This window comes from Eupeodes corollae, chromosome 1 (assembly GCF_945859685.1).
Source record: "Eupeodes corollae chromosome 1, idEupCoro1.1, whole genome shotgun sequence".
Lineage (NCBI taxonomy): Eukaryota > Metazoa > Arthropoda > Insecta > Diptera > Syrphidae > Eupeodes > Eupeodes corollae.
This window is the reverse complement of record NC_079147.1, coordinates 132,474,362-132,495,291: the sequence shown is the minus strand read 5'-3', so window position 1 is coordinate 132,495,291 and position 20,930 is coordinate 132,474,362. Positions and strand designations below refer to the sequence as shown.

Genomic DNA, 20,930 nt, shown 5'->3' with positions numbered 1-20,930 from the left:
GGAATCGAAGTTAATATTTTTTGCTTCTATGTATGGTAAGTTTTGCATATATTGAATTAGCTTTCTGATTTAATTATTAACATTTTTGTCTCTCCGTTTCAACCTAATATTGTTAACCTAACTGGCTGTTAGTATTAAAAGCGCAAGTGACGGAAATAGGTAGGTGCGTTGATAAATTAGCTGTTATGTCTGACTAATAAATGTTAAATTACCCCATCCGAGTCGTTAGGAGTAATTCCATTCAATGAAAGAAACCCAAAGTCTTCAATCAATTCCATTGATATTTTTTGCAATTTTGATTTAAAGAAGAATCTAAGGATTTTTTTTCGATAGGGAATTGACCGTTTTCAAATATCTTTCAGATTAAGATTCTGAATTTTTTTATAAAGAAACTTGAACAAACAAAAGGTTTGCAGCAACAAGGATTCATTTAAATGAATATTTTCGTAAAAAATACGATTCTTTGCTTTAATTTCTATTTTTTAATTCTTGAAAAAAAGTTTGAAAGTACAAGTGTATTAAACATTTGTGAAAAGTCTGCAAGCTGATGTTATAGAACATTTAAAAGCCTAAGAAACTACATAAAAGAAAATTTAAAACTTACATGTGCTTCGCTGGTGTGTAAAGTTACTGTAACTGGAGCTAAAGGACTAATCAAATGCTCCGGTGATGAAGATAGTTGCATATTTTCAGGTTGAGCTTGCGGGGCAATTCCACTGGGTGATGTTGCATTTGAAAGAGGTGGCGGCTGTGCATGTGAATGAGGATGTGGTGGCTCCAAATCTCTTGTAGATGCATAAGTAACACTATCATCACGAACACAAGCCAAAAGTTTTCCTTCCTCTGAGGTATTATCGTCCAAGTACTCTACATGTGGGGGTGGGGGTGGTGGCATCAGCAGTGGCGGAGGTGGAGGAAGTTCATCGTATTCACTTAAGTGGAGTATTTTAATACTGCCACCGGCCACTGTTGATGCACTTCTTAATGTGGCATAGTCTCCGTCATCAATTTCCCCCGTAACACCGGCAATACATAGCGTGGCTCCACGGGGCGAATGGCTAGTTATTTTTGTTTTTAATTTTAAATAAAAAAAAAATAAAAAAAAAGTATTTTTATTATATATTTTAACATACTATTTTTTGTTTTTATTTAATACATATACACACACATTAAATTGAAAAATTATTTTTAAAATAAAATTTAAAAAATCAGGCGACAAGCGGAACAAAATAGTTTTCTCACACAGAAGACCAATCAATTAAAATCAAATAAAAAGAAAAAGTATAAAATGTTTCAATAAACAAAAAGCTGCTAAATGTGCAACAAATAAATCAGAAAATTAAAAAAAAACATCAAACTTCGTGCAGAAAAAAGTAACTCAAAACAAAAAAATTTCATTTTGGAGGGAAAAACGATTTTTACCGCTTGCCATCTTGTTCGTCACCATCGTCACACGTACTCGTTACTTCATTGAATGTTACTTTTAATTTTGGGGAGCTTGGTGTCAATTTGGGCCAATAGATGTCCTCCACACCGTCCGTGCTGGATGTGGTACTAATTGCACCTTTATGTTCCATCCCCACCACACTGGCGTTGCTATTGCGAGTTGAAATTAAAAGTGGTTGGGTAGCACCTTTTGTGATGCCAAAATGCTCAATGGGTGGTAGTTTGAAGCTCCAACGTCGTTTGGCTGTTAGTCCAAGCCAAATTACTATCCATAGTAGAATGTGGACAACAGACATCAGTGCTATATAAAATGTTTGTGGGTTGAGAAAAAAAATCAATATTGTTTTTAGAGGTAGATTTATTAAATATATGTACATATAAAAGAAATGTTTTATTGTTTGCAGTGTGGATACTTTTTTCGACCACCATCACCGGTGATACCGGGAACTCAATTTAACTCTTAAACAAACTAATAAAAAAGCAATTTGTGGTTTGTTTGGTGGTGAACAAGCTTATGGTTGTAATTTTTTAACAAGCGGGTAGGGAAAAATACCTATGTATACGATATGAGTATCTAATAAAAAGGGTTTTGAATTTAATTATTTCAAGATTATTTCAACTTAAAGTATATCGATAGTAATTCAAAACTGAACTGTGCACTTTAACTTTCATTTAAATATAAGTTAAAAGACGCATTTAAAAAAATGTATACCTGTTGTTACATTACCTGGCTAAAAAGCCATCAGGTCAAGGGCGGATCCACACTTTTAACCAAGGGGGAAGGGGTCACACACTTAACATAAAGACGAGTTTTTAAAAACCGTTTAAAAATGTTCTTTAATGGTCTGCAAAGGAGGATGACAAAATTTAAATAACGTAATGTGTACCTTTAACTTTACATTTACATATTGCAAGGCCTAGAGTGAAAATTATAGCAGCTAGGTTATACATTTCACTTGCACACGAAATGAAATCAAAATCGATTCAAAATATAAATTATAGTTCTGAAATTCACTCAATATCGATTTAATTTATTTGAATTTAAATCGAAGTGAATTTCCGTGTTCTACATTTCGATATTTAGGATTTCAATTCGACCAGATTATGTTGGTGTGATTTAAATTCGACAAGAGGAAATTGTTGAAAAGCAGTAATATTTTCAAAAACCTTACGTTTTTATAGAATGTACTTGATTCGCGAGAAGTTAGATTTTCCAACTTTTTTTAAAGAAAGAATAATGCATTTAAAACAATTTACCAAATGTTTTCTCTATACCAAAAATTAATAATTGGGTAGCGCAACAGTCCGTTGAGAACTAGGGCCTAGTGACTTTCAACTCTTAACCATTCCTGTGTGCGAGTACTGTTGTCAGAGATGGAGGGAACCTACAGTTTTAAACCGAATCCGAATGGCTAATTTGAGAAAACACTTTTTCGTGACAAGAATTACTCTTGGACAATTTGTCAATTCCTCGCAAGAGGCAGTACCCGTACTTTAGATGGCATAGATAGGGATTGAACCCAAAACCTCATGCCAGAGGTCCAACGCACTAACCATCATAACATGGGTACTAACTGTACCAAAAAATTCCGTTCTTTTAAAAGCTACACTTCAATTCAAGAGTCTTTCTTAACCTGTGTCTTAAAATATTTTGTAAATATTTTATTAAAAAGCACAGACAAAATTTAAACAAAAGAAATTATACAAATTATGATATGTAATTCACAAAATTTTTTTTGCTGATGTGATATATGTATGTATATGTGAGTCCACCTTAGCGGATTCTTCCTTTGTCAACAAAGAAGTATTTCTTTCTCTATAACGATCTTAAAAAAAATAAAACTACACTATTAAATTAAAGTTTATATATGAGTGAATTACAAATGTTTTTAAATTTACTAAGAAATATTCTTAAATCGCTACGAAAATGCTGGATAAAATAATCAAATAGACTTTCAAAAGTTGCAATTTAAGAATAAATAAATTCCAATTTGCATACAACAATTTGTAATTCGCAGCGCCATTAACTGAAAAACTATCCCTGAGAAAACGGAAATCTATAAGGTTACGTTATAAATCACTATTACAGATTGTTATCATTGCGCAAAAAATTGTTCGTGAATCTCGACAGGATTGCTTTAAAATGGAAAGTAAATTAATCTTTAATAGCCACGAATTGCCGAAAAAACTGTTTAAAATTCCGGCTAAAAAGTAACAAACTTCTTATATATAAAAATGAATCGCAAAATGTGTTGGTTACCGCACTCGGTTTGCACACATTGTAAGGCATTGAAATACACGTATTTAAGACTATAACAAATTCTTTTAAATGACTTCATTTGGGGTAACAAATGTAGTTCGGGAAAATTTCAGGCTAACTTTCAAGGTATGTATTATAGAAGTTATTCATAATTATTTTAGCGAAAAAAATGTTCTATCACCTACGTTAATATGTTTATTGATAGATATTAGTTACAACTAAATATATAATTTTTATAATCTAATATTATTTAAGTTTGATCACTGACAATCTATAAATTTGTACCCCATTGCTTATTTATTTTATTTTATAGTGTTTGGTACAAAATATTTTTTTTTTGTTGAGTAGAATGGGAAATCCAAATATACAAATCAGTGAAGAAATTTAAATTAAAGCATTGATATTAACTGAGGACATGTGCTTGATAATGTCAAACCAACTATTAATTCAAAATTTTTGATTTCAATAATATTAGCAGCAATTCGCTCACAAAAAAAATTGAACGTGCACTCGCTTCGTCGGGAATCGCAGCAACTTTGCTTGAAGGTGATCGAACAGCCCATGCAGCAATTTAACTGTCATTAAATATGCAAAGCGATGAAACTCCAACCTGCAGCATTTCGAAGAACTCTGCAATAGCAAAGGATTTGCAGAAATGTAAATTGATTGTTTGGCATGAATATACGATGGCACATAAAAAATCTTTGGATGCTTTAGACAGAACTTTAAAAGATCTACGAAGCAATAATATCATATTTGGTGGTGCAATAATTTATTAGCAGGACATTTTCGTCAAACATTACCAGTGATTCTACGATCAACGCCAGCTGATGAAATTAATCCTGTCTAAAGTCCTCCAATTTGTGGAAACATGCCAAAATGCTCCATTTAAGCAAGAATATGAGTGCCTGATGCCTGGAAACATAAACAACTCATTGACATTGGCAATGGCAAATTTCTTATAGACATTTTGACTGGCTGCATTAACTTTCATTAAAGTTTTTGTCAGTTAACGCAATCAAAAGATGAACTTATTCAGAAGGTGTTTCCAGATGTTTCTCAAATGTACAGAAACCATTATTGAACTCGATTTTAAAATTCAAGAACAAATTAAAGGCGAACCGAGTTTATATAAATGGGCTACTAACTAAAATGATGTAGTCAGTTATTCACAACAATTTTTAAACTCGCTGGATTTGCCATGATTGCCACCTCACAATTTTCAATTAAATCAACAGCTATCAACGGGTCTTTGCAATGGCACACGGTTAGCGATACAAAAATTACTAAACAACGTGATAGAAGCAACTATACTCAAAGGAAAGTATAAAGGATAAGATGTTCTTATACCGCACATCCCAATGATTCCGAGTAATGTGCCACTTGAGTTTAAACGAGTACAGTTTCCAGTGCGGCTTGCTTTTGCTATGACCATAAACAAGTCCCAGGGACAATCATTAAGTATTTGTGGTATTAACCTAGAACGTATCAAAACTGTCATTTGCAAACTGCCAAATAACCTTTACCACTTTACTTCAGTTGAAGTAAATCTACTTCTTTTTCTTTCAAATAAACTAAAAATCTATTTCCTTTTCTTTTTCTATTTTCTGTGTTTCTACCTTTGTATATATAAACTAAACCATTTCATATACAAAGGTTTTTACTTAGTTTAATTTTAATAAAAATAGAATAAATCTACTTCTTTTTTCTCCTTATCACTCTTGTATGTAGTATTAAAACTTTCTAGAGAATTAAAAATCGCTTGAGTTTTTGCATTTGCGGTTAGGTTTCGTTTTATCTAATGTATTCTAGTTTACCCCTTTTGTCATTTTGCATTCGTAAATAAATTCAAATTCGGGATTTTAATCAAACACGACATTACGATGGTGGTGAAGTCGAAAAAAGTGAGTCCCTCGATTTTGTCGGTTTGTCTTTATGTCTTTCCCGTTTTTTTTTTTTTCAAACTAAAAATAGTCCCCATACAAATTTGTCAAAAATCTATAATTCAAATTTTTTCAAAAACAAACCGATAGATTTTTTTTAAATTCTTGCTAAAATTTGTGTTCTTAGTTTGGCTTCTTTCAAATTCAAAAACGTTTTTCAAATACAAATTTGAAAAAATTAAGGTTTTCTTGAGAAATCAAATGGCATTAACCTTTTTGAAAACCAAGTTTTCTTCATGTACATTTTAATTTTTAAAATACTGGAAATAGTTTTAAACACACTTTTTTAGAAACATGAGCGAGTTTATGCGAACCAGTCGTCATTTTATTTCTTTTCTGTTTAATAATGTTATTTGTGTTATGTTATTTTGGATTTGATTTTTTGTTTTCAATATGAAAAGATATTTTCAAGTTGTCCAGAAACAAAGATAAAAGGTTTGATGTACTGAAATATTACGATATTACAATATATATTTCTTGTAGAACTCGTCCTTTGCAATCAAAACATCCTAAAGTCATTTCATTTGACCAACATGAGCCCAATCTTTGCGTTTTCGTTGCAACAACCAAGAATTAATTTAACAAATGTTACATTAACATATTAAATTATATGATATGCAGGCTTGATTTTTTTTATTAAAATAATGTTATTTAAAAATATGTGGAATAATATGAATAAGTTAATTTTTGATTATACTTCCATTTTTCTCAATCTGCTTCACTTTTTTCCTACAGTTTACTCTAATGCTATTCACGTCTTGCTTAAAACTTTAACAAAATATTCGTCACAATATTTTGTGTGAGATAAATAATTTGAATCTAATATTTTTCCGTGTACTCTAAATATTTGAATCGGAAATCAGTTCTTATAAGTTTTTGTTTTTTTTGTACGTTTTCATGTTTTGTTAAGAAAGTTTTCAGTTGAATTTTTCTTAAAATTTAACTAAAAATTACCAACAATATTTTGCATATGACGAAATAGTTTGATTTCAAAACCTATTTTTTGAACGAGGTTTTGAGTCAAAAACCAATTTTTAATAACTTAAGTACTATTCCTTGGAAGTTTTTATTTCTTATAAAACCCAATACAGATTGGATTTTTCTAAAAACAATATCTTAAGTTAACAACAACATTTAGCAGTGAATAAAATCATTTTGAAGTAAGTGCCTTTATTTTTTCAAGAGATATCAAGAACCGAATATAAATTTTTACCAATTTTATGAACTATTTTTTGTAGATTTTAATTTTTATGAAAAACTGACCTTTGGAAATTTTACCGAATGTCGAAAACGATATTTTTGTATAAGATGCAATTAGTTTGAACCAAATATCTTGAAAAGATTTTTGAGTCGAAAATTATTTATACCAATAATTAATCAAACCAATTCGAAGTCGACATCTTTACTGATTCTTGAGATATGGACACTGAAAAAGCTTCCGCAAAGTACGTACGTACGTACACATCTCCCTAATGACAAATCGGACCGATTACATTAACATCTTCTGGGAAGTTAATGAGTATCGAAACTGTGACTGTCCTTTGCAAACTAATATATTTTATCACAGTTTAAGAAAACAAGGGTTGCAATTTACCACTTGTGTTTGTAGGTATTTAAAAAAACGATTCATAAATTATAATAAAACAATGTCAATCTACAAACTCTTGCTGACATTTTTACAATAAGAAAAAACATTAAATTGATACAAATTAATATAAAATTGCAATTCACTTATGGCAATATTTTGTTTCGTCGATTTAATTATTGCTACTCAAATGTGGCGAATTATGATTTTCGAATGTAAATATCTTCATTTCGCTCATTTTATGAAATTGTAAACAAAAAGTCTCAGTTTATTAATTTAGAAGCCAGGTACAAAATTGAATTCATTTTTCGTATTTGTAGCTTATTTTTTTTGATCGGATATTAGGCTAATAATTATAATTAAGAGTATTAATTAAGAGCTATTAAATCAGAAAAGTTTTATACAGTTTTCGATTGGTTTTGATTTTTAAAAGGAAGAATAATTTTATAAAAACAATCATTTGATTATTTTATCGTTCCCAATTTAAGAACATTCCATTACTTTTTATTTGGTCATCCTTTTTTTTTAATAGTTGAAGACATTACAAATATGTTTATAATAATTTTTTAATTCCTTGTACCTAATTGCAAGTTAAAAATATAAAATCAAAAAACGAATACCAGATAATCACTTTGAAAATGTAGGAAAAAAGTAAAATTGCACACACCACAAAAAGCATTTTTACAATATGTTTTTCTACTCACCCGAAATAAAAGTCGGACAGTGCAAGTTATTTCTGTAGGTAGCACTTAAGTCATTAAGCAGCGGTGCCTTGACCACTGCCAAAGCCAGAACAAAACACAACGAAGCACAATGTGCAAAGTATATCCACGTCTCACTTGTCTTCATCGTGATTAAGGAACGATCGCGCATTTTTGCTGCCAACCTACCATGCCCATATAAGTACATGATCATCGAGGAAGAGAGCACTAAAATGGTGGCCAATATGAAAAGGGATAGCGTCACAACTGCATTTAGTATTAAACCGGGATTATGGACTGGCATAGCCTCGCTGAATATTTGCAATTTATACAGGTTTGATATTCCGATAAAGCTGAAAATAATCTCTAAGGACGAGGCAACCATTTGAATGCTAAATATGGTAGCAAATGGTTTAGTCGTTGACCAGAAGACGGCGGGATAGCGAACAGACCAAACAAGCAGCGCCACAACCAGATTCATAAATTCTGCACTTGGCGGATGGGAAAAGACCGTGACATCGATCTCTTTCTCGATGCCAAAAAAGGTTTGTAGCATTCCCGAGAAGCCATCAAGCCGCATAAGACCAGGTGCTGTTGCACCGCCATCAACGATTCCAACACCAACACCGATGCCAACGATGTCAGTGGACTCATTTAGCGGCGGCTCCCCAATCAAGTACTCTGGCTCGATCTCAACTTGCAATTCATCATCTGCCATGCGTTTGACTTTTTTGGATTTTGTTTTGATTTCGAAGATCTTCGAATTGGATGCAAGCGGTGTTGCCGGAATGATTTCAGGTAGTTTTTCTGGTTTCACAATGTGGATGTTGCTGTCTTTTAGTGTGGTGGTTGTTTGCCTGGTTGTGGTGGTTGTGGGTTGTCTGCTGCCCCCGTATTCCAGCTCTTCTTCAACGCTATTTGGTCGTTTTCTTGACGTGGTGGGTATCAAAGACTTTCCCACTGAGGGGTTTTCGAATACGGTTACCATTTCCAAATCTTCAAGGCGATTAAAATCAATAGTCTTTGAGTGGCGCAATTCGAGTTCCCTGTAGGTCTCTTCGGAACGCGATGTGCGGGATTCTTCGGTCTTTGGGGAATGTTTTCTATGTGACCTATTCCTGTGCTGTCTATTGCCATTTCGCCGGTGCGATGCTCTGGTGTGGCCAACCGCCGCAGGTGATGTCGACTTGGTGGTGGTAGTTGCTCCCTTGGTAGTTGTTGGAATAATTAGCGTTGTTAAAGTCGTGGTAGTTGTCGAAGTCGTCGTTGTTGGTGTCGTTTTGATGGTCGATTGTTTATTTGTCACAGTGGTTGTGGTGGAGGCACTCATTGGCATTGTTGAGCGCATCTTGTCCAGGTCCTCTTCATTGCTCTCATTACTATTGTTTGCTTCAAGTAGGTCAGGCACTTCGAAGAAGGCTGACTTTGGATATGCTATTCTGTATTGTTCTTCATTACTTTCATATAGCTTGTTGTTATTTGCTATGAAGAGCGTGTCATTGTAGACTTCCTCCTCTGATATGTTTTGATATGGTGACGATATAACCGAAAGAACAACAAGATTCCTTCGATTTATGGCTATAAAATCCAGTTCGGTTTGCCAGATGTTTTCTGTGAAAATAAAACAAGGTAAATTCAAAAATTGTATACAATTAACGTATAAAGTTTGAAAATTTGTGTTGGCATATATAGAATAAGAATCTCTTAAAGTCGAATATTATATTAGAAAAGTAAGCCATATATATTTATGCGAGAACAATGGTGTGGTTAAATGGTGTTAAAAAGCCATATTGTGATTTTTTTTTAATTTAAAATGCATTAAATTTAGGTGAATCTTTTTCAACAAAACCTAAATAAAAATAATTTATGATAAATGAATTGAATTAAAATGTAAAATCGTTTAAATTAGAAAAAAGAGGCTGAGATACGACCCACACTGATAACCTCCCACCTGTGTCCGTCTGTAGATATGTCTAATAGTTAATACAAATATTAATAACAACATTTTGTGTGAGATGAAAAAAAAAATAAGACAATATCTTTGATAGTTCTCTTAGTACTTGAGTCAAAACCCTTATCAGTTTTTTTTGTGTTGTTTCTGGTTTTCTTGTGTTGTAAAGAAAATTGCCGGTTGAATCTATCTAAAAAATAAACCAAAACCTACGAACAATATTTTTCGCATGATAAAATAAGTTTGATTTTAAGATCTGTTTTAACTTACGAGATGTTAAGTGGAAAACCAAATTTTAGTAGAATTTTTTTAAAGTTTTCATTTCGTATATACAAAATACTATTGGATTTTTCTAAGACCATTACCTTACGTTAACAACAAAATTAAGCGCAGAACGAAAATATTTTAAAATCAATATTTTTCATTTATTCACGAGATGTCGAGAATCGAAAATTATTTTTTTTTAATTTTGCGTAGTATTTTGTATAAATTTTATATTTATAAAAAAGCTGACTGTTGGATTTTTATAAAAATGTTACTGTTAAAAACAATGCTGCAAAACTTTAAACAACCTATTGTCAGGGGTTTTACAATTTACTAGTTATTAATTTGCAAAATATTTAGCAATTAACTAGCTGCTCCAAAATTTAAAACATTTTCTTTCGTTTTGCTAACTGGTAAGCTGCTAGTTGCCTTTAATTAAAAAACGAGCATTAAAACATGCCTAAAAAGTGACAGTGACAAATCGTTTTAAATTTTGTGCCAATCTTAATATCTTCTTACCAAATATTCAAGTTCGAAAACAATTTTTACCAATTTTTAATAACTTTTTAGGTTTACAAAATTTTACATTATATAACATACAATTTGATTTATGAAGCTTTCGCTATTCATGAGATATCTTGGTTCAATAAAAACATTAATACTTTTGTTGCTATAGTAAAAAGCTAAAGACTCAATTTTTAGCTTCCCATCGGAAGTCATTGTAATCGGTCCGATTTGTCGAATTAAAAATTTTACATTTCTCGACGCTTCAAGGTCCCTAGAGTCTAAATAAAAGATGTTTTAAGAGATGTCTGTTCAATCTTGTAAACGCCCGTACATCCATAAGTTCAAGAAGCTTTTTTCGTCGTGCATATTTCAAGAACCAGTGACAGATATTAATGCAGAAAAGGCTTTTAACTTAGCAATTTAAAAAAAAATTTTAGTTAACCTATAATATCTAACGTTTTTTTATAAATTAAGCAACTGCAAAAAAATTATTGTATGCACAAAAAATAAAATCATTACAAAAAAAAAAAACATTTCAAAAAGTTCGTACAAATTTATTCTCGGCTCAAATATCTTTTTTAAAATTTAAGGATATAGGCTTCAAACTTTTGGCATTTAGTAATTTGTATTGTATACAAATACTACGGTCTTTTTTGTTCATAAAAAATAAAAATCTACAAAAAATAGTAAGTAAATACTAATAAATAATACAACATTGGTAAAAATTGATTTTCCAATCTCGATATCTCGTAAGTAAATAAATTCTTGATATCTCGTGAAATGTTCTTAGATTTTTTTTTGAATTTGTTTATATAATTTCCAATACTGACTTAAAGCATAACTGTTCGCATGGGCTGGACATGGAGTAGTAAGCTTTTAACTTGCCGCTTACGATATAATTTATTTTGGCGCTCGTTATGCCTGTTTGATTTTAAAGCAAATAATATCAAATGATAGGCCACCTTTCGAATATAGGTTAAATCAATCACCGTATAAAAAGATTAAGACTTACTTATAAAACTTTTTATAACTAAAGTTCTAATCTTTAAACTATAAATACAGATACCTGTACTTACATAAAAATAATTCTCGAAAAGAGGCTAGGATAAGACCCACACTGATAACTTCCAATACCGTCTGTCGATTTGTCTTGCTTAAAAGTTCGTATAGGTTTTCATGTTGGGTTAAAAAAGATGTCAGTTGAATTATTCTTGAAAATTTTAAAATTACCAACAATATTTTTCATATAAAGAAATAGGTGAGTTTTAAAATCTAGTTTTGTTAAATAGATTTTTAGTCGAAAACGAATTTTTACCAATTTTAGTAGCATTTCTCAAATTTTTACAAATTGGATGAACGAAATTTATTTGAGAGATATCAAGAACCAAACATCAATTTTTAGATTTTAATTTTTTATGAAAAAACGGACTCTTCACTTTCTGTAAAATAAAAAAAAGTTTGAAGACAATATTTTTAATTTTTGAAAAGCTTTTTGGTATTGTTTTTTTTGTTAGTTTTTTTTTGTTAGTTTTTTTTGTAAAAAATTGTCAATTCGATTTTCTCAAAATTTTACCATTTTGATGTTAAAAACGTTATTTTTAGTTGCAAACAAATTGTTTTGGAGATAAAATCATTTCGAATTCGTACAATTTTCGAGGTGACACATGTTTTGTTTTAGTTTTTTGGATTTATAAAAAAAACCATTAATTGGAATTTTTTTCAAAAAACATACTTATTTTTTATCGCGTTACAACATACTATTTAAAATTTAATTCAAGTTTCTAGCGTTTTTGGTTCGTAAGATAGTTAGGGTTAACCAAAATGTTCACCTTTTTTTTTAAACTGCTATGGTAAAAAAACACCCACGCAATTTTTTGAGATCCCTTTCTGCATCTTTCTGCCTTATTATCTGTATAGCAAAATTTATTTGAAGTCGATATCCCTACTAGTTCTTGAGCTATGGATGACGAAAAAACGGACGTACGAACGTACGTACACACGCAAGCACAGACATCTTTCTTAAATTTTTTATTTTTATTTTGACTCTAGGGACCTTAAAACGTAGAGAATTGTCAAAATTTTCAATTTGACAAATCGCACCTATTACAATAACTTCCTATGAGAAGATAAAAATGGTCTGTTAACTTAACACATACACTGGTATGATATATTATGTAGATTCATGAATACAGCTTTATTTTTTTTAAGCTTTAAGGACTAAAAAAAGTGTATTTAAGTGAATATCTAACATGAGATGAGATAGCAGATTAAAATTACTTCACATTCTTGATAAACATAGTTGTTCTGTCAAAAACCACATATCCACAAAGGAATGTTTTGAACGAGTTCGTAATATCAAAATGTAAGGTTCTCTGAAAATTGTCTGCATGAATCAATGCAAGTTTCAAGGGGAAAGTGTTGAAATAACAATGTTTTGTATTTCATTATTTTGTGTGAGATTTTTTGAAGAAAGCTTCAAAAATAAATTATAGACTTTTGCAATATACCTATTCACATAAATTATAAATATACATATATAAACCCCTATATTATGAGTCAGAAATTATTAGCTGTGACCAATCTGAAGATTATGCAAATTTTGTTGCAAGCTTCCAGTATTCAATCTCACGATGTATACAACTCGTAGCTCGCCGTTCTTGAAATAATTAAACATCTTCTGTAAGTTTTTATCGAAAATAAACAAAAAAAAGGACAAAAAAGAAAACTTAGCAATAACAACACCATCCAATCCATTTCACCCAGGACATCGACCCAACAAAAATAAAATAAAATAAAATAAAAAAGGAAAATATCAAGACCTAGATTATAAACATCGGTTTTGCTCCTTTCCATAGTGGCTTGGGCTGATTTTGTTTTTATTTCACGCGAACCTTAATAGAAAATTCTTGTAGACTTGTTGGCAGCATCAGCGTGTATCGCTGGATTCTTTGTCCCTTCGCCTGATGCTTTTGCTCGCCCTCTCACGATGATTCAGGAAGCACATAAAGTTTATACATACATATACATACATTCTTGGTTCGTTGTTAATGTTTAGTTTCATTGATGGCTTAGTGGGGCAAGTAAGCAAAACCAGCATCAAAGCTGTAGGTACGAGTACATATATGTATGTATGTAGGACGTACAGTAGAGTGTACTTATAGATTGTTGGGCGGTGGCTGTTTTATGAAATGAGGTATCAGCACAATCCACTACGTCATCGCGTCCTGCTTTTCATCAGAAGGAGCTGCATTTATGCCTTTGTTCGAAATGTTATCATCTACCATGGGAGATTAATTTTAATGGGAAAATATTAGTTGGAATATGGGCCGGTTTCTGAAGTGTTGCCCTATTTAGATTTGTTTTATAGGCTTACTCGTAGTAAGTAAGTATGAATTATAGATTTGCAGAAAAAAAAGAAAACAATTTACAATTGGGAAATGAGCCCAAAATGCAAAATAGCTGGTCTTATATTGTATTTTCCATAACATAGTATTTTTTGGTGGTTTTTGTACACAGAAATTATATGAAAATAATTTCATTCTTTGTAAGTATGATCCTTGATTATATTTTTTTGTGAATGCAATTGCCAGGCAAGCTCAATCAACAATTATTTGAAATGTTTGGATATCAATTAATCTTTCAAAGGTCTTAAGAAGTAATGATGATAGAAGTATAGGACGTCGATCTTTAAGGTTGACTTGCGAGCAGGAAAATGCTTGCGAGCAGGAAAATACTCGCAAGTCAACCCCTTAGGTGTACGACCTATAATTCTATCATCATTCCTTCTTAAGATCTTAAGCAGATTGATTGATATCCATTTAAGTATTGACAAAAGACATCGTCTATGTCTCAACACGCCTACTGTAATAGCAAAAATTCTTAAAAGATATCACATAAGTGTTTAAAGATTATATTAGACAAATCCGTTTCAGGAGACACCTGCTTTCGTAAAATTAAAGAAAAAGGGATTTACTTTTTATAGGGTACCTACTTTTATCATTTTTGAAAATAGCAAAAGAAACACCCTGCAAATAAAGCAGTGATCATCGAAACTAGACATTGTTGCATTTCATGAGTGTGATATGAAGTAATTATTCTCTTTTTGAGCTTTGTGTTCGAGAATCTCGGTCATGGGAACTGGTGATGCATTTATAAGCCCTTAATTCCAAGTATAAAAGCCAGAAGTTGTTTTTATTTTTCAGTAGGATGGTCCATCATGTTATATAGCCAAGCTTAAAATAAGCTAGCTCTATTGACATTTTGTAGAGAAAATTAAACAAGGGTTACGAACAAATCCAGCTTAAAATATACGAGTACATAATTTAAGGACGAAAATTCGACAATATCGTCAAACAATGTCCGTTTCAGTTTTTTTTAATTTTTACGTGGAAAAATCTAGGCTTACCAACTAGAAGCCCTCAATAGTGACACTGACAAATTCCAACCAATATCAGAGAGGAGCTAGATTCTACTCTGGGGAAATCTGATCCTTCGTTTAGGTTAGGTTAGGTTGGAGTGGCTGTCCAGAAATCATTGACACACGTAGACCTCAAGGGTCCATTGTGATACCACTAATGAGGTTACTCATGGGAGAGTAATGAATTTAAACAAACCATTTTGTACTTTTAATAAAGTTAGAGAGACGTTTTGTGTCAATCGTTGCCAGTTCACTGATGGTATTATCGAAGAAGGGATTACCGAGAAAGTAATTCCTTCTAATGGAGAGTGCTGGACATGTACATAGAAGGTGTTGGACTGTTTCCTCTTCATCCTCGTCCATGCAGCTTCTACAGATGTCATTTGTGTAGACCCCTAGCCTCAGAGCATGTCTACCTATGAGGCAGTGTCCCGTTATTACTCCAATTGTAGAGCTTATACTTTGTCTGCTCAGTGATATCAAGCCTTTTGACCGTTTTAAGTCAATACTTGGCCATATTTGCTTGGTTGCCAGGCAGGTGGTACTTTGTGACCATCTGGTATTTGTTGTTTCTAAAGCATATTGCTTGAGAAGATATTTGCATGTAGCAAGTGGTGTTCCTATGTTATGTTTTTGTCTAACATAAGGCAGAAGTGTTCCGTTTTTGGCGAGCTCATCGGCTTTGCAATTTCCCGGAATGTCTCTGTGGCCCGGCACCCAAATGAGGTGAATGTTAAACTGTTCCGTCATCTCCTTCAGAGATGATTGACAATCGTGGACTGTTCGAGAGTTTGTGGAGACAGACGGTTGGTCCTGCTGACCGCTGGACTTTAATGAGTTTATTTAGATTTACCATCTTGTCCAGTGCGGTCCATCATACGACGGCTCCATAAATGAGTATCGGCCTGATTGCCGAAGTGTATAGCCAGTGGGTTATTTTTGGTTAGAAACCCCATTTTGATCCTATGGCCTTTTTACAAGTAAAAAGCGCTACAGTAGCCTTTTAGACTCTTCCATCAATATTTGCCTTCCAGTTTAGTTTTTTGTCTAAAATGAGGCCCAAATATTGAGCTTGATCGGAAAATCTTAATGGTATTCCTTTAATCTTGGGTGGGCTAATCTGAGGAATTTTATATCTTCTCGAGAAGAGTATTAATTCTGTTTTGTGTGGGTTGACGTCCAATCCACATTGCTTAGCCCATTTAGTTAGCCTGTTTAGGGCATTTTGTAGGAGTTCCGAGAGAACTTGGGGGTGCTTCCCAGATACGGATATCGTAACGTCGTCCTTCGTTTACAACAGTAAAATACTGGGTGTCAGAGTTTATGCGAGGTCGTGCGAACTGCCAACACGAACGTCGGAGTGGTCGTCCAAATGAGGTGACTTTTCCAGAAATGGTGAAGAAAATCCACAAAATGGTATTCGTCGACTGAAAGTGCGGGAGCACACATGGTAGGCATTTCAAAAAGTCCTGTACATCGGGTATTGACTGAAAATTTGGACTTAAGAAAGCTGTGCGCAAGATGATTGTCACAAATACTCACAATGGAAAAAAAAGCGTCGTGAGGATGTTTCACAAGCACAGTTTTTAGGTCGATTCAAAAACATGGGTCAACACTTTACACCTGAGTCAAGACAATAGACTGGAAGGGGAGAATCGGCTCCAAGGAAGTTTTTTGGGATGAGCGTGGCATAATTTTCATTTATTATCTTCAGAAAAGAAAAACAATAAACAACGTGGATTATGCGAACTTGTTGCAATATTAGAGTAACGAAATCAAGTAAAAACCGGAAATGCACCAATTCACGCATATTTTATCGCGATGACCAAAATCAATGAGTCAAAGTTTGAATTTCTTCATCACGCATCCTGTTCGCCAGATTTAGCCCCCTCGGATTATTTTTTGTTTACAAACTTGAAAAAATAGTTTGGTGGTTAAAGATTAGGCAACAATGAAGAGGTGGAGTCTACGGTTGATAGCTATTTTAAGGAGTTCTCACTATATACAGGGTATGGGAGCTATTGAACATCGCTGGAAAAAGTGTATCGAGCTATGTAGAGAAATAAAGATATTTTTCACTAAATTTTGTGTGTTTTCTTTGAAGAGTTGGTTTATTCTGGAACTACAGTCGTATTTTTCGGAATATGTGTTTTTAGAATATTTAATTTTTCTATCGAAAGCATTTTAATTACTTTACAAGTATCTTTATTTGGATTTTCAGGAGTTTGGGTTTTGGATTTTTGGTTTCAGGAATTTACATACTTTTGGGACTATGCTGCTTTGGGATTGTGTCCGTCTCTCATACAAAATATACCTTTATTTGTTCTTAAAGTCCCTAACTGAAGAAATATTGAACTATGTAACATATACTTTTTTATGACTTTCAACCTTATTATTTGAGGTTGAGAGTTGAATATAATTATAATTTGCTGTATATAAGTATATATAGATGCGAAAAACCAAAACAGGAAAACTTATAGTAAGATGCTATAAAAACAATACATTAAGCATGTTCTTATATTCATATATTATTATTTTTGTTTATTTATTTGGAAACAAATAATTGCCAATGTTATCTTTTATACCTAGCTATGTTTGCAATTAGATTGAAATTAGGAAATATGTGAAGCTTTAATAATGACGGTTATATATATTTGGTATGAATGCGGTAGATACTATATTGAACATTATTTATGACAAAACCCTTTAAGCTTTATTATACTTGAACTGTTTGGATATTGCGTTTATTTACTGTGATGGTAATCTGTTGGAAAATACCTAAATGAAGAAGCGTAGTGAAAGATAAGTCATGGCGTGGCACAGGCAAATCAGATATGACGCGGTTTCTCATTGTATTTATGTACATAAGTACACTACACAATTTGGTGGTTGCCTTTGTACTCGTAATTACTAAATACTCTCCCTTAAAATCGTGGAACTTATTGTTCGTTTGAATTTAATGTATTTTTGTAAGACTTAGGAGTTAGGAGCCTTTGAAATTCTATGATCATTATTATAATGTGTCTTGTGACGTCGCGTCGCCGATCGACGACGTCACTATAATTGCATTTTGTAGAGTGATAAAATAATTCTTCTAAAAGAAGGGGAAGTTCTTCAGATCCTCCTAATCTTTAAAACTTAAACTATTTTTTTTATTTGATGGACCGTAGATACAAATGGCGCTAACATAAAATACGTGTAAGGATTTTTAAGCAGAATTGCCGAGAATAACTCACTAATTCCAAATCTATTAACTGTCCAGATTGATTGCTTTTTGCAGTGAGGTACACAACATGCCTCTTCTCAATCACCTGCATCTCAATATCTGCGATGTGTTGTTTACATGGGTGGATCCAGACTTTTATTGGCGATCTGGGGGTGCGGGTTCCTTAACATTAATATGAGTTTTAAAGCACCTCATAAAAATGTTTTTTTTTTAATGTTCTTTAAAGGATAATAACATAATCGTGTACCGTAACCTTACATTTACTTTTTTCAAGTGCTTAAGCAACATATTTAGTTATTAAATTGTTTTAGAACACTGTTGTCAGAAGGTATGGTGTAATTATTATATTTAGACCACTTCTTACATATGAAAGAATTCGAAAATTCCAACAGTGTTATAAATATGCTAAATTGTCAGAAATTGTGTTGAAACGTAGCTTTTTCCAATAATAATATATTCTGTTCTCGTTGGCATTTCTATTAATGCGAAGAAAACTTCAAAAATATAGATTTACATTTTTCAGACTCAATTTTTGGGAGTCTATTGTAACTATCGTTATAGGTCTGCTTACGCGTAGATTGGAAATGATGGTAGAAGAATTTTTCACTTCAGTTCTTAAGAGATTCAATCTTTTTTTATTAAATTAATACATATAAAACGTTTGTTATTATTTTCAATTGGCTATTAGTGTGTGACTTTTGATTTTGCTAAAGTGTCACTTTTGCTGTTTTTGATCATTAATATTCTTGAAATTCGTGTTTGAGTCAGTTATGTATCATGTAAAGCAAATTCACTTCAAAAAGTAGATTTCTTTTTTTTTTAAGATCTTAAAAGTTTTTGACAGCAAATCGCCCTTAGTGAATGTCTTTAAAGTAATACAAAATCTTAAGATGAAATCATTTCTTATACAACCTGACTGTTTAAGCTCTATGGCTCATACGAACCCCCCCCCGTCGATCGGTAATAGGTCAATCCATTAACAGAACATGATAAGTTTTGAATTCAAGGCAGTTCCTACAAAAACTTAAAAAAAAAATTTCCTGATCCCAATCATGATCCCTACGACTTCCCCTCCCTGCATCCGCCATTTCTTTATTACTTTTTATATTCACAACTATAGCTTGTTCGGAAGATAAAAAAGTTCGCGCATTACACAACCGAAAATGCTTTTCTTCTTACTTTTATACTGACCCCGTAATCAATTAATTAAAAGCCCATTCATTCAATTCCCCACTAAAAATCCGATTGCATTTCCAAAAACAACCACTATACTCAAGTTTTTTTTTTATTTACAGATTCACCACCTTCATATTTGTTCAAAGTCTTTCTGTTTGACAAATACCAATCACGTTTGGTGACATAATCCCATCCCTTATCCCGATTCTCAATATGCAATATTTATATACATCAACCTTTGCAGAAGCTACAATGATGAACGAATTAAATAACCATAGTTCGATTATTCACACATACCATTCGTTCACTTCTTTGTTTTATGTATGTTTGCCATAGGTAGGAGTGAGATATGTAGTTTCAGCTAAATTACCTCGTGGAAGGAGTCCGTTTTCAATTATTCTCGCCTCCAATAGAAGCCGGGGCAGCAAAAGACACATAGCAATCAGTATGTGGATAAAGGCCGCTGTTGGACCGCCATGAGTCCAGAGAGCTCGTAAAGTGCCACCTTGGGCTTCCTCGACCAGGCCGTCATGCGGCGATAAGGAACATCTCTTTTCCGTCAGACAGGCCAGTTTGATTCCATCGTTGGCCAAGTTGCCCACCTGAAATGGCAAAAAAAGGATATGGTAAAATGAATAAACTGCTATGTAGACAAGGCACTGAGCCGGAGCCAAAGTATGGATATAAATAACTATTTCTGCATTGGTAAAGTTAGGGGATGTTGGGTAGTTTTGGGAGAAGGGAAGTTGCAAAGGCCTCATAGGACTGCACTAGAGGACAATATGGAAAGTGTTGTTTTTGTTTGGGACACTCTTTTTTTAAGGTCTTATCAAAATCGCACATAATTGAACATGGACCTTGCTTCCGGCCACCTCACCATCAGTGTTTTTTCCATTGTTATGAACTTATTCAATAGTGGGTGTTAGGAGCAGCGGTAATATTAACAACAAACATATAGATATGAAAACCTGGGAGATGCACAAATGTTCACTAGGATAAAATAGAATCGATTATGGATATCATAAAAGGCGTTGATTGTTTATACATAAATGCATACATTTTTAAAGAGGACAGAAAAATTAATGAATAGATCCTTTATAATTTAGATTACCATATTTATACGGTTTTAGCATCAATGATGTTACAAAAGTGGTGTTCGTGGGTAACTATACTTACTTTGAAAACTGCTGATGTGAAGAACAGAGGCAATAATATAAAAACCACTCCACAGAGGACAATTTGCAAATTAAGTTCAGCTACTGGTTCTATTTTCCATTGGATAAGAGAACAACCTGCAAAAAAATTAAATAGTGTTTATTAAAGAATATACGAGCTATTGGTTTTCATATTTTCATTTCAAAGTATATTTTAACAATGGGTTAAGATAAAGAACAAAAAAGATTTATTTAAAACTTCTCCTTTAAATCTAGAAAAAGCTTTCTAGTTAACATTAC

The 20,930-nt window shown here is 32.6% G+C and overlaps 1 protein-coding gene across 4 annotated transcripts in view; it reads right to left on the bottom strand.

Annotated features, from left to right (window-relative positions):
• LOC129954125 (protein tincar) overlaps positions 1-20,930 on the bottom strand; it is a 129,236-nt gene that overhangs the window by 8,406 nt on the left and 99,900 nt on the right. For all 4 annotated transcript variants that reach the window (XM_056067820.1, XM_056067818.1, XM_056067821.1 and 1 more), the window contains exons 5-9: positions 20,653-20,768; positions 19,847-20,078; positions 7,939-9,546; positions 1,423-1,747; positions 605-1,058 (exon numbers count right to left, since the gene is read on the bottom strand). In XM_056067820.1, the coding sequence (XP_055923795.1) occupies positions 605-1,058; positions 1,423-1,747; positions 7,939-9,546; positions 19,847-20,078; positions 20,653-20,768 (2,735 nt within the window). The remainder of the gene's footprint in view (positions 1-604; positions 1,059-1,422; positions 1,748-7,938; positions 9,547-19,846; positions 20,079-20,652; positions 20,769-20,930) is intronic.